This window comes from Phaethon aethereus, assembly GCF_964289735.1.
Source record: "Phaethon aethereus genome assembly, chromosome: 6".
Classification (NCBI taxonomy): Eukaryota; Metazoa; Chordata; class Aves; order Phaethontiformes; family Phaethontidae; genus Phaethon; species Phaethon aethereus.
Window position 1 is genome coordinate 27633388 of NC_138580.1, and position 15033 is coordinate 27648420.

The 15033-nt window shown below is 41.3% G+C and overlaps 1 protein-coding gene across 1 annotated transcript in view; it reads left to right on the forward strand.

The window, feature by feature from the left end:
- The window catches only part of PPP1R1C (protein phosphatase 1 regulatory inhibitor subunit 1C), a gene marked incomplete at its 3' end in the record, with an annotated part of 51255 nt that overhangs the window by 12438 nt on the left and 23784 nt on the right, over nucleotides 1–15033 (forward strand). Inside the window, exons 3-4 of the mRNA XM_082001747.1 lie at nucleotides 8889–8926; nucleotides 10832–10892. Of these exons, the coding sequence (XP_081857873.1) occupies nucleotides 8889–8926; nucleotides 10832–10892 (99 nt within the window). The remainder of the gene's footprint in view (nucleotides 1–8888; nucleotides 8927–10831; nucleotides 10893–15033) is intronic.

Genomic DNA, 15033 nt, shown 5'->3' on the forward strand with positions numbered 1-15033 from the left:
TATGAGTTGTAGCATGCTAAGAAATATTTGACTTTTTTAGTTTTGGCTGCTGCTGCTGCTGGTTTTTATTTTAGAACTTAGAATACTCGTAGAGCTCACAACTGAGAAAGGAACCGCTCAGTGATGGCTGTTGCAGCTGTAACTGCGATACACAGAGTGCAATCAGTGGGTCAATTCAGCGCCATTTTCCACCACAATTGGTTCCTGCATATGAAGCTATTAGGAAATGGTTTAAATGTGTATCAGAGGATCAGCTAGTATTATATTTCTGGTGACCATGGATTTTTCTTCATGATCTTTGCCTCAGTTGTATTTAGATCTTCAGCCTCTTCAGTATGTCTTTTGAATATAGAACGAACATCAAGCAAGCAAGCAGCTGCGAAGTAATACGTTACTAATACTATTTAGTATTACTGGTGAATTCACAACTCTGGGTAACTGTCTTCTCAAGGTACTTAGCTTCCTTCTGCATTTGAAAATATTTAATGAACGTGTTAAGTCTTCACAAACATACATTGTTATGACTGAGTCAATGGACAAAGTAATTGCAAGTTATTTTGGAAGTTTTTATGTAAGTGCTTTGATAACATTTGGTAAAACAGTAGCCATTATTTGCAAATATTTAGTAGTCTGGCAGTATGTTTTGCTTGGGCATATTCAGTTCAGAGGCACATTTCTGCTCTTTGAATCTGTTTCTCTGAGTATTTTCTGGCAGTCACTCAACAACTCTGGCCCTCCTCTAACCTCTCAAAAGCCGTCTTTATCTGCACTGCCCTCCTATTTCCTTTGCACAAGTCTTTTCTTTCACTGTCAGGTTTCAGGCCAGGTGAAGTTATTGCCAGAGGTTCCTCCCAGCTCTGATGCCATGAGTCCACACTGGTCAGCTGCAAATTATATGAAAAGTTTATCTCTTAGTCATTCCTGGTAATCTAGTAAGAGATTTATATTGGGTCCAGAAAATGTCCATATGAGAGATCAAAAGAAAGAAAAGGCTTTTACTTACCTCAACCTAGTTCCTCATATTTAGTCAGTTGTTCTTTGAAAGCCATCTCAGTTTCCTTCAGAAAAGAGGAGTTTGTGCTATTTAGAAAGCAAGTAGAAGAAAGCAACTTCAAGCCTAGCATTGTTTATACTGTGATTTAAAGTCAATCTTTACACTAGTGATCCAAACAGAATGTTTATTTCAAGCTTATTTCTCTCTGGGTTGATTACTTTCTCTGGGAAGAGCTGCCAAGTCCGTAATTGTCCCCATATGATGGATGAGGGACTTCATGTCCGGAAGGTCTGCTTCACGTTCCTCGCTCACCTGACCCTCTCATGGAGCAGGGCTACGGAACAGGGACTCTTGTGCTATGAGGAAAAGAAACTTCGGCATGGAAGGATTTTTTCATGACATGTTTTTCCACGACGCCTGTTTTGCCTTCTGTCATTCAAAGCCAGGACAGTGTTCAGGAAGAGCCTTGCAGAGCTGGCAGCAGCTGGAAGACCACAGAGTCAGGCAGAAGTGTAACTCCAAGGCAGCAGACAGAACAGCTCAGTCCTTATTAGTAAGAAAGGAGAAAAAGAATTATATTTGAATTCTCTTCTAATGTATATTTTGAGAAGCTATATTTAATTTATGGGACTTATTTAGAATTTGTTTTATATTTATTTTTAACAGGTATCATAGGGAGGGAGAATGAAAAGTTGAAAACAAAATGCCTAAGAGAGGGATGATTTTTTGTGCTTGTAATAATTCATGCCTGCTCTGTGGTAAGGCTGCAGACTTGATTCATTACTGTTACATTCTAGTTTAATACCAGTAAAACTAGACTGATTTCCATGAGTCTGGCATGAAACTGGAATAACAAGGTGGTGAATCAGGCACTATAATTCCCTTCTGAGATTCGTGTGGTATAAACAAGTACATTTAGATTCACATTTGAGGTTTGTAATGTCTCCAGTTTCTTCCAAACCAGATTATGATCTCAGAATGTATGTTTTAAAGAATTTTTGACCTATGTAATTTATGAAAGGTGGTTTTATTTCATATTCTTATGGCTGTGCAGTTGAAAGTGGGTCCTTGGATACTGTCTGTATGATGTTGAGAGATATAAATGCTGTTTGGATCAGATGCTTTTGTGTGTGTTGGGAGGAAAAAAATGATCGTTCTTTTCATTTAGAGGTTGACTTTGAGCACCATTAGGAAGGATTTGGTCTAACAAAGGAGATTGCTGCCCCTACTCTCAGTACTAGTAATGGCTACTTGAATATTGAAGGTGGGAAATACAGAGCTATGTAAATATAAATGGGCTAATTTACCTGGAAAGAAAATGTTAAATGTCCAAATAGCTGACTCATCTGGCCTGTGGCATTTTGGTGAACTGCGTAGGGCTGGTTACAGTCAGGAGCTAGTTGGAAAAGCTACCGTATGATCACCTCTGAGTGACGAGAGGTCTCTTGATGACGGTGCTGTCAGGGTAACGCGGGACTTTTCCCACGCTACAAACCTTAACTGCAAACGCCTGAAAGAATAAGCGTGCAAATGCTTGTGTGTATAGCGAATTCCTCCCTCCCCTATGTTTTTATTAATATTTCCTATACAAATCTTGTTACTAGTGTTCCCTGAAGGGCCAGGCAGTAATTTAGATGCCGATTAGTGTATGAGAGGCAGCAGAACCACAATGTACACACTCTCTTGTCAGCACTTGACTGAGGAGGGGAGCAGACCCTCCAGGTACACTTACTGCAGCAGCTGGGGTACTGGAGTTTAAAAAGGTGCTTTTGCAATGTCAAGATTTTCAGAAACATACACTCATGCCAGGAGGGCTTACCAGGATGTTTTTTCGTAATTAAATGTAATTACATCTATAGCAGTAGTCAAGTTTTCATTGATAGATACAGGCAAATAAAAAACAGCAAGCAGAAGTCAAACAATTAACTACATAAGCATTTTCTATGTTTGCCTTTTTGGACTTTTTTCCATTTCTTACCTCAGTGGTTTAGCAAAAAGCCATGAGATGCTAGCTGATATGGCAATGTGTAGTTAGAACTCTGGCAAAAGCACAGCATGAAATATTTTTTGATCTTACTTTGTCTTCTGGAGGAAAGGAAAAGTAGGTTTGATAGCAGAAAAACCAAAATGGCATTATGTCAGCCAATTTCTGAATCGGATTTCAATGAGCTTGTTTTATAAATACCAATGGCAAATACAAACAGTGATGGTCAAAAACCAGTGAAGCAAGCTGGTAGATTTAAAAATATCCTTATTTTACTGGTGAAGAAATTGAAATGTGAAATGACTGAAACGAAATTTTCAAGCAAATGTCAAGTTTGATTGCCACTAAGTGGCTGGAGAATGAAGAATTATTTGGAAAATTATCTGTTTCTTTTCCTAGTTCCTAAAATTATGTGGGTCATCCATTTAAATGTAAGGTTTTGAAACAGGTGATCTGCCTTGTTGCACAATTAGCACGTAGCAAGCAAGACTGGGAGCAGAGCTCTGCTGCCCACTGCCCGAGCACACAAGCATCCCCTGACCCCGCAGCAGGAGGAGAGAACCACCCTTCTCTTCATCACAGGAGATGGCTAAGTGAAGCCGGAGCTGGCGCCAGAGCAAGGAAAATTATTTTCCTTTTCCAGCTGTATGTCATCATTGATCATATTGATCAGAAGTCAGGAATCAGTTCATTTCTTTCACATGTTTTGAGAGAAAGTTTTGCTCACAGTCATAGTATTGTCTGGCCATGGCAACATTTCATCAAAACTACTGTAATGAAATTAAACAGGCTGAACCATTTCATAGCAGTAGCATCATCTCATTTCTGTCTCTAGCTTGGGGTGTCCTGCACTAAAGTTTGCATGTGAAAGGCTGTATCCGTGCTCCTGTTCACCTACTTTGCTCTCTCCAGTGGCACTGTTTATACAGGGGTGGGGGCAGGATGGCTCCAGAAGGCTCCAGATTGACCATGACATTGTGTTCTTAAAGTCTCTCTTCAGGCTCATTTCTTTCAGATTCAAACCATTCTTGTTTAAACCATTCTTTAACTAAAACCTGTTCTAAGCATGTGGCTCATGGGCTATTTCCACTATCTGAGCAACTAAAGAGTATTGTGTTCATTATTTTTAAGGGAAAATGTGGACGCTATGACAAAAACTAACCAACTCCAAAGTCCTATCAGCCCCCTGTGATTTTTAGCTGAAACTTCTCAGCTTTGTTTTCCCGAGGAAAATTCCAAACTCCCTACATGGAGCTTTCTCCAACAATTATGCCTCTTACTGAGTTTCTCTTGCATAAAAGCTTGCCTCTCTGAACTGTTCTGTTCCTCCAGTGCCTGACTGAAACCCTACAGAAACGGCTTTTATTTGCTCTTGCCAAGGGGAAAGCAAGCAGGGTACTTAGCTGGATGAGATAAGCCTTTGCCGGATGACTCCACTGCAGAGCGCATGGGTGATATCAGAGGCCAAGTCTTTTAAACTAGGTCACCTCTTGCCCTGCATAGCTGCTCCAAGTGCATTAACATTATCCAGTGGGAGAAGAGAGGCAGATGAATTTTGATCTTACTCTAAAAAGACCGTAAGGCCTCTCCCAGCATACTCAGGCCATTTGCACAACAGTGGAGATTCACAGGAAGAGCGATCAGCGATGTCAAGCGGTTGTTATCCTGGCTATAGCCAGCCTCCTTCCACCTGGCTCGTTTCTGACCTCACATAATGACACCTTTGGGGTAGCTCCGCTTATTATGTCAGCTTGGCTGGGTGGCTGTGCTGACAAACATTCAAAAGAGTTACGCTAACAATAGCATGTGGGAGACAAATCTCTTGGTGTTCCTTCCTCCACATCTCAGCATATTTCAGGTTTCCTTGCAAGTGGGTGAGGTTTTGCCCTGGGTAGAGACCAAAGCTTAGAGCTCTAATGCTGAAATGGGCTCTCTGCAGGTAGGTGGACTTTCAGAAGTGTGTCTCCTTAAAGAAATGAGGCTTCATTTCAGAAAGTCTGTGTACATATCTGGACTGACAGAAATATCCTTTAGACTGAACCTTTCATTGATGAACATGGACCATTTCTCTTCCTGAGAACACTGACTAAAGCCTGAAGCCCTGTTTATTTTGCCAGGTGCTACTCTGGTCTGCATGAGGTAAGGGCCACGCTGGCCTCTGATGTCATTGACTCAGCACAGGGGAAAGCCCCCCACTGCTCTTTCCTCAGCACAGGTGTAGAAAACCTCTAAACAAAGCTCCAATCTTATTTTTACCTACCTTGACTTTCCAGTAACTTGAGTATGTACAAATCTGTTCTCAACTTTTCATATGATTTCTATTATACCCCTTTAAAACAAAACCACAAAAACTGTAAAGAAATGACTTGAATAATTAGATTCCTGTTAGCTAATTAGAGCAGCCAAGAATAAGTTAAAGTGGAAAAAAGCCATATGTTGAGATTTGGAATATAGTACAGCTGTACTGTGTTCTGTGAGCGATGTTATGGCCTGTGAGGGAGGAAAATGGAGCATCATTAAAGAGTCTCCTTCCCTCCTGGCCCTAAAAAGAAAGCAAACCTGTAGGGAGAAGGTATCTACAGAGAGCTTGGGTTTTGTTTCATATAAAAGAGAAATAGCTGATCACTTGAATTCACATTCTTCATGGTATAATTGCCTAGTTACAAACATGATAAGGAAATTTCTCATTCTGTATTACTATGGGGTTTTTTTTTGTGAGCAGAATCCTGACTGCGCAGTATTCAATGGGAACTAAAGGATGCTGAGAACCCAGGGATTTCATTCTTTCCTGTGAATCAAGTAATATCACAGTCTGATGTTTGTGATTGAGTTTCAGATTATTTCCTGACCCTTCTCAAGAGGAATTTATGCTCAAAGAGTTCAGTAAAGAAATTCAGCTTATAATTGTCAATGGATTTGAGACGGATGTAAGGGTGGGAAATGCGTGCCTTGTTTGACTTCCATAGGTAGATATGTCTGATTTGCAGTAGCTAACTGAAGCTATTCTTTGTTACCTTGTACCTTCCATTCTCATCATAAATTCTGCTGTCGCAGAGATCTTCTATGTGCAATCTCTTCATGCCAGAACTGACCTGTTGTAGTGAGAGCATCGATTCCTACACGCATTGACTCTCACAAGGACACTTTCTTAGTAAGACTGTTATAAGAACATGCTTTCATTAATTTATTTAGACTGCTTTCAAAGCACTATAACCTACACTGGAAAACACTATTTGTCCAAGGAAGAATGTTCACACAATTACTAATGTAATCCTTCAGTTAGACCAAGATAGCTCTAAGTATTTCCTCAGGCAGCTCTTGACTGAGCTCCAGCCCACACTGCACTCCACCTCTGCTCTCTGTCACCACTGAATTCCCCCTTTTACTTCTGTTACAACCCCACTGTCCCTGTCTCTCATTACTACCTCAACTACACACTAGCAGTTCTATCTTCCTTCTGTGTTTCCTTGCCTTTCATCTTTTCTTCCTCCTCTACGGAAAGAGCTTTTGTTTATTTTCTACTCTGCCTCAGTCTATGGCACTCAGGGATCTCAGCCTCCCTCATTCCCACTCCTTGTCAGCTCTCCTTAAGAATCTATACTGTCCATTGAGTCTTATCCATGAAAATTCCTGTCAAAAATAAGTTTGCAATATTTTTTCTGTCCTCAAAAATAAATGCATGTCAAAATGTACCATTGACCAAAATGCATCTCCAACCAGCTCTACCTTTCCCTTCATCTCACAATGCACTTGAAACACTTCATTTCTGCTGCCTCAGGTTTGTCTCTTTTGCTCCTTTAGGTTAATTTCTGTTCTCTGTTTGCTGGATTTGAAAAAGTGTTTGTTTGTGTGATTTTGTGTGATTTAAGCCATTCTTAAATTTCCACGTTGTCTGCTGCTATTCATTGGCACTAATTGCCCTGTGGATATGAATGATTTCTCTAACTCCATACAGGACCAGTACTTGTTCCCAAAGTTGCTTCTCATATAAGGGCTGCTGGGTGAAAGGAAAGGCTGGAAGCCTTCCAGTTCTGGTAGGTTTAATGTCACCCCACTAAGAACACCAAACATGCATGTCCAGGGTTGGAGTTGTGTGTGTCCTTAGGAACAAGACCTGAAACCTGACAAAGCTGCTGATTGCAGGTTTTGTTCCTTTTGCAAGCCTCAGCTTGGTTTCGCAAAACATATTTTTAATCTGGGCAAGTTTAGAGTTTCAGGAAGAAATGGGATATAACTTACTTTTCACTGTTTTCTGTTGAAAGTTCCCGATTTATTCAAATTTCAGCCTCCAAACAAAATACAGGTTCCTCAGCTAAAAAAAAATAAAATCCAATGTTGAATCATTGAAGTCAGTGTCTGGTATACAACTAGTAAGAAAGATTACAAGCACGTGAATAGTCACCCGTTTATCCAGCCTAACTTCATAGCCCAAAGTGCTTTACAAAGGTGAATAGACACTGCTATACTTAAACAGGCACTGCTATACTTATCTACAGGTAAGGAAGTCAAGGAAGAGATTAGTCACCTTACTAAAGTTAATACAAATGTCAATGACAGGAACTGGCCTCCTGATTGTCCTGTCTAATTCTGTATCTGTGGGACCATGCTTCAGTAATCAGCACTGTTTTCAGCTACACTTTTTAACCTCGGGTATGAGTCATTTGAATGCCTTTCGTATAAAGGTAACAGGATATACATACATTGAAAATACCCACTAAGTCAATTAATGTTTGCAAGATGCACAGGTACAATGGTAAAGAATACGACAGAAGACGCAATCCGTCTGCCTGGATGGGGACATCCCCTCACACACAGCACACCACAAGCAGCCAGTACCTAGAGGATAAGTTAGATAAAGTGATATTGCCTAGACCTAATTCCTCCCTCAGACCTACATTTACAGATCTGCCATACCTCAGTGGAAATTGCACAGTGATATCTGCAAGTGGAAAATTTTAGAAGGGGCGTTGATACAGCAGGAGATTGATGTCTCTGTTTTTAATGGCATTTTATTTTAGAGCTCCAAACTACTGTGCGTCAAAGGTCCTACATTATCTTTGTCAAACATTTGGGAAATCATCATCATCATCATCAGACAGACAATTTCTGGCCATTAACCACATCAAGACAACAGCAGAAAAATAATTTAATCTCATGAAAAACTGGTTAAGTGCAATGGTTAGGAAAATCCTTAACCCTCATCTGCTTCATGCAATTTTACTTAGTTGTTCAGACAGGTTCTCAGAGATGTTTATTTTAATTAGTATTGGCCATTTCTGCCATGCCTATAGTCCAAATCACACTAAGGCAGGAAAAGCAAGCAGTTCTATGAAAAATTTCAGTCCAGTAATGTCATGAAGCTTTTAAAATGAAAGCTTGGTCTTTGTTAAGCTTTGGTTTGCTAATTTTACATACTGCTGTTAGGCGCTCTTCAGTACCAGCATTGGTATGTTAATAACTTAACTGAGGTGAGGTTCTTCCTATTTTTTGAGCCTGGCAGAGCCCTGTGTCAGTTTGCTGCACGCCGTTTGGAAACCAAGCCTCTTCTGGCCACAGAAGAAAGCACGGTCGGTCCCTGGGCAGAGCAGCCAGGTAGCCTGACGGGCACCGGTGAGCGCAGGGGCCTGGCTGCAAGCCGGCCGAAGGACCTGCTGCAAAGGGCACTCCAGCGCCTGCTGTCAATCTGCAGGCAAAAAGTGGGAGTTAAGTGCTTTGGAGGTAGTGCTTATGTCTAAGTGCTGATGAGGGCCTCTGGTTTTCTGGGAGAGACAAAAGAGAAGGAGAAGCTGTAAATCAGAAGGGTAGGTTCTTATTTAGAACAGTGCTGTAGGGTTCGGGGCAGAGTCGCAAGGGTTAGCCCTGAGAAATGCGTTCATACTAACTTTTCTCTTCCCGTATCTTTTCCTCTAGAAAAAGACGAGAAGAGAACAAACATCTCACAGGCAGAGGTAAGTGAATTTTTTTTTTTTAACATATTTATTGTTAAAATAGTTCGATTGTTAAAACTCCTTTAAAACTCACTGAACCATGCTGGTTAACATTTTATTTTACATTATCACGGCGTTGCCAGTAGCGCAGCCTTCTAAGGACCATCGCTTTCAAACTGAGACTGTGTAAAGCTGTGTTGCATCCCAGCTCTGCCGGCCTTCCCTCCTCCCTGTAGCAGGGAACTGGGAAAGGGAAATCTCCCCTCTGCCTCGCTGCCATGCCCTGGCAAATCCTAGCGAACTCGGCCCAAGGCGACCCTGGCAGGTCGACCCACCCGGCATTGCTTCGGGTCTGCGGATCACTGCTGGTCTACAAAAGCATTGCAAGCGCCTCTCCCCTCTTCCCACCCTTTGCCAAGCCCCCGGCAGGCAGCGCACTGGTGGTGTTTGCACAAGAGTTTAAAAGTCGGCTCCTCTGGTCTCCTTTTCTAACCTCCCCTTCCGCAGCTCCTGCCACTCCCTGATCTCTTTCTCCTTCAGCCATTGCTCAGGGAAGCGGGCAGCGCTTTAAATAGCAGTAGGAGGTATTGATTGGTTCAAATTTGGACTCAAATACAGACTTATAAAGATTTACTGGGGCGAGGATCAACAACGTATCCCACAGTGTTTATAAATAGCTTTCTCTTTCAAATGAAGACAATATTTTATTTAAAAGTGTTGTCATCCCATCCATTGCGATAAGGTAAGGCAATAGGATTGGCCATACTTGTGTGAAAATGGTTTTCTTAAGACCTACCTCAAATGTTCCCTGAAGAAGCAGATCTGATTAAAATTCACAGGCTATACCAGTCAAAGTACTCAGGGAAAGAGGCATTTTTAGCAAATATTTGGGAAAAGGCAACATTGTTATGACCAAATACAACTCGAAGTTGATTAGATGAGAAAAAGTAAAGTTTGCCTACACACAGCTGTTTTTTAACCTTTTCCTTAGGAAAGACATAAGCACCTTTCCTTGGTGCTTATGTCTTCAAAAGCTCGCTGTGTGTGTGACCTTATGTAGTTTTATTATCCTTTGTATATGGATATATTTCACGTTGGTTTAATACAGACACTAACTTAACTGCTTTCATTTTGCAACAGTTGCTCTGCTTTAGCACTGGAATATATTCCAGTTAGGTTTTGCTAACTATACAGTGGTATGATTATACTACTGTTACTCTATGTGTAATTTTACTACCATTATTTTGGAATAATTAATCTTTTGTGCATATTGGTGATTTTGTGGCGATAAAAACTTTAAATGTGTCTAAATATATCACTTAAATCAGGCCCACTTAAAGGCTGAGTGATTGGTTGCTGAAATTATTGTTTTAGGAGTAATAGACACATTGAAAAAGCACAGGGGGAGGGATCTTCCATTTATTTATATAAAAATGTATACATTAATAATTTCAGTCCTATCTTACCTGTACATATAGGTACACATAGGTACACATATAATCATTCATTACACTGTATTTAATTAGAATATTGGGCAATGTAAACCTTGCAGCTATTTTAATATGTGTTAACATTTTTTTGCCTTGTAAGAATTGGTTACATAGACTGTTAAAAGCACGAGGTACCTTAATTTTATGCTTAACTGTATTTTGTTAGAGTGAAGGGTAATTTTCAGTAGCATTGGTCTGTTTTGCCTGGGAGCCATAAGGGTTGTCCATTAAACACTTATTTTTTTAATCTAATCTTAGTTTTTCCACAGAAGCCCAGGAGCTGGCACCAGATTTATACAACGCAGTTTTCTTAGCAACTTTTCAGATTGGTGTGCACACCCTCTGAAGGCAACTGCGGGGCAAGACCCGGAGCTGTCACGGGCAGGAACCTCTCCCCATCTCTAACAGCCTCTCTCTGTGTTTTGTCCCTCCCCAGTCCCAGAGCGGCTCTCCCAAGCAGAGGAAGCAGAGCGTCTTCACCCCACCGGCCCTCAAAGGTACTGTGCAGGTACTGTCTCTGCCCTGTCTGGGCACGCTCCCCTTGCGCCGTGGCTTTGCGTCTTCCCTCGCAGAGGATGCGCTGGGGTGCGAGCGATGGCGCTTACGGCTCTGACAGCCAAGAGAAGTTCATGCTCGGCCATCGCCGGTTGCGCACGTTGAAGTGGCTGTCTGGCCTTGACCATCTGCCTGCTGCTCACCACCTATCTGTCTATCCTCACCACAGCATCTTGCAGCAGTGGCAATTTTTTTAATTTGTTTTTTTTTAAAAAGGGTCTTTTTTTGCAAAGCCTCGATACTTTTGTTAGTTTGAGGTAACAGATAATTCCATCCCAAACAGTGAAGGGAACTCCTAGAATACGTATGTTTGAGCAGTGCTGGCTCCATACAGCCCCCTGTTTCTTATTTAAACCACTCCGGTACGTTCTGCCTCCCTTTCCAGGCAGCTGTGAAAAGGAGGATAGCCAAAGTTGTGAGCTGGGTATCTGATCATAGGAAGTGTGAAGACAAGGGGAAATGAGAAATCTCAGTAAATGTTTAAAGGACTTACATGCGGTTCAGGAATGAACGTAGAAGCAGCAGGAATATTAGCCGGGACCAGAACAGCTACATTTAGGACTTGTTTCTCAGCTGACTCTGAACGGAGTTTGACTTGACCATGCTTGCAGCGAAGCAAGATCTATAGTGATTCACCAGCACCTCAGCCTGACACTTGTCAGTGCAGGATCATTTTCAGCCGGCAGACCAAAGGCTATCCTGTCGGGTGTCTCTTGATAGATAATGAATAGCCTCAATTTTCATTCCTTCTGCTTAACACAATTTATTACCTGGCAAAAAAGGTAGGGTATCTGATTTGTTGTGTGAAATACTGCCGCTGTCATTAGGTAATTTACCACATCAACCAGTTCTACGTATCTCATTCTGTAGCTTCAGATCTCTAGTACTTGTCTTAGCAACAGTTAAAAAAAATCACTTGGGTGCCACACAACACTTACATCTGTTTATCAAAATGGGATAAAGTTTGCATTCTGGATATTGGAAATAAGATTGTTACAGTCAATTATAATAATTTGTGGAAGGAAGAAGCTTTGCACGGGTAGCAATAATACCTATTGATCTCACTGCTGTGTTAATTTGCTGGACAAGCCTAAACTAAATCCTGTGCAAATGAAGTGCTCTGTGAAACAGGTCCTTACACCTCCTCTCGGAGCCTGCAGCCTACCCAGTGTTATCTTCAATATGCTGCTGAGACCTGGGGAAGTACCTGGCATAGTTTGCTTCTACATCAACTTAATTCCCAGGCAGCAGTAGCAAAGTAGGAAAGTGATTCAAGACAGATCACAACTAACCTGAAATATCTTGTAAACGGAACAAAGCAAAGCACCCAATGCCTCTCCTTGATACCTTAACTCTCTAGACAGTATTCCCAGGTACAGAGGTGGACAACTGGAAGTGCATAACCCTTCCTGTAAACAGGCTGGATTGTTCCAGATTTACCATACTGTAACTGCCATAAATAGCACCCTTTTTATTTCAAAATGACTTGAAGTAGAAAATTCATTATTCCTTCCTCTTCAATGTCATGAAAACATGAATGTTATTTTGTTTGGGCTAAGAGATTAGGAAGCAACACGTAGCACTGTGAAACACACAATGCTGTGAAAACGTTACTGAAAACTGAGTTTTTGTAATGATTCTAGTTTTACAGCAGTTGAGGGTAGCACTATTCAGCAGTATTTTCAGAATAACAGGCTTCACAATTACACACTATTCCCATGTCTTTGCATATGTGTATGTGCTGTGGGCTGTTTCTCCCTCAGTATATTCACAATATGGTCTTCAATATACAGTAAAGAATGAGATTCTGCATGCTGAGCCCCTCTCCTTTACATCCTCTTTGGCTGCTTTATATCATCCAGGGCTGCTATTAATGGAAGGTGGGATAGACTGTAATCTGGTAAATTTGTAAAACTGTGACCTCTGATCTCCATAAAACAGAACTTGTAGTGGAAAAGAGGGACCAGCATTTTCATTTTTTACATTTCTCTGGCATTTTAGTAGTTTTTAGCTGCTGCTAATTCAAAGTTCCCAGAAACTAGCCAAGCTCGCAGGCTGGCACAGAGCCTGGAAGCCAAGACAGCAGCTGTGTGCGCGAAGCTGTGGGAGAGACGAGGGGCCATGGCACGAGCTTTGCTCTATGCCTGCAGCAGGGAGGTGGCCAAGAGAAACGGTGGGGACAGTCACGCTTCAGCCTGACTCCAAATCCCCAAGTAGCTCTTGAGATGATTATTTCTTCTTTGAACTGAGAACATTTTTGCTGCACTTCTTGCAAGTTGATTGAAATAATTACAAAACTGTGTGAGAGAAGGGTTGCTGGTTTCATGACTTCATGGCTAAGCAAAAGACAAAGCAAAGGTAAATGAAGCTGCATGTTTGTGATTGCAAACAAAATCAGAAATTGTTAACATGGGTAAAATGTGTGGAAGCAACATCAGACAGTAGTGATGACCAGTTACAGTATCAGGACTATAGTACATGTTATGTGGAATGTGCAAATAGATGAAAATATCTGAAATAAATGAAAATGCAGTATTGCTGGTGTTCTACATGTCATGGTAAATATCTGGAGATCAGCTTCTTGGTTAAATGTGGGCATACTTTCCCCTCTGCCATAGCAGTCACGTAAACGGAAAGATGGTATTATTATTTCTCTACCATTGCCCCCAAATATTTTGGTTCCATCCTTACAATGGCTTGCTGTAGCTCGAGGCAGGTCTGTAGTTGCTGCAGCAAGCTTGAGCTGTAATGAACCCGCGTGTCTGCAGAGCCAGTGTCACGGCATGGTGCAACAGGCAGGTTCTTATGACTATATATTTGTGTGTACTTTGGCTCCTGCTTTTATTTTCCTAAATGAAAATGCACCAGAGTCCCTACAGACGGAGCAAATAGCTGACTGATCTCAGCGCATTGTTCTTTTTACTGGAATCCAGTGCGCTGGAAAAATCAATGTGAGAGCTATTGATTTAAGTGGTAATCAGGAGGGAGGATCAGACAGCAAACCAGATAACAGCTCAGTGCAGTGTTCTTGTTAGTATTATATTACCAAACCTAATGGATGTCAAAGAGGTTTTTCATTTTTATTTCAAAACTATCTCTTTTCCTAACCCTGCTACACTAGTGTTTGTTAGTTCCACACTCTTAGGTAGCATGCAATGTTGGCAAAAGTCAGTATCTGAAGATTGTACCAAATTAATCTGTCATATTTTCAGTGTATAGCGATTTACCTCTCGTCACATTGTTTTCTAGGTATGGCACCATTCTTAACTGAGGATTCATCACCTCTATTTCCCCTGTTTGTATCTTTTTTTTTTCCTGTTACTCTTGGGCTTTTATGTCTGAACTTCAAATTCTCTCATCCTATCACTTCCAATACTCTCATACGCTAATCTAATCTTGAATCTCCATCACTTTCTTTCATTTTAAGATCTTCTTCTTCATGTCCAGAGGTTGGCTTGAACCTCCCTCTGAAAAATACCATAAAAACAACCAGAGGAAGGTTTCTCAATTTGAAGCGTCACCAGTTTTACCTAGGGCAATCTTTTCCAGTCAATTCTCATTGTGTAAGGCCTGTTGCTCCTATTTACTAATCTGCTTCTCATTTTGTATGACAAAACCAAGAAAAATCCTTTGGACTTTTTCCTCTGTACAAAGTAGAAGTCCAATTGTTTTAGCACCAATACCATCCATCCATCCATCCACCCACAAATAGCATCCTTAGAGATATCTTCATTATTCTTGTCAGTGGGTTAGAAGACCCCCGGGAAGCCTTGCTGGATTCTCACCCTTTCCCCCTCACACTTGCCATTGAAGTCCAAGATAGAGAGGGATCAAGTGACAGACAGCTTAGGCTGCCAAGGCAGAAACAGATTGCTCTTATCTCAGTTAATGGTGGTTCCTTGGCATCTCATTACCGCTAGAAAATCAAAAGAGCACATTCGATTCTCAGAGCTACAACTGCAACTTTCCATCCCAAGGCATACTTTGTAGGAAGGTAGGTTTCCTTTTACCTAGATAATCACCTTTTTTTTGGTATATCAGCTCCTCCTTGAAAAGAAACGCAGACTGAAGTGACAGGAAACA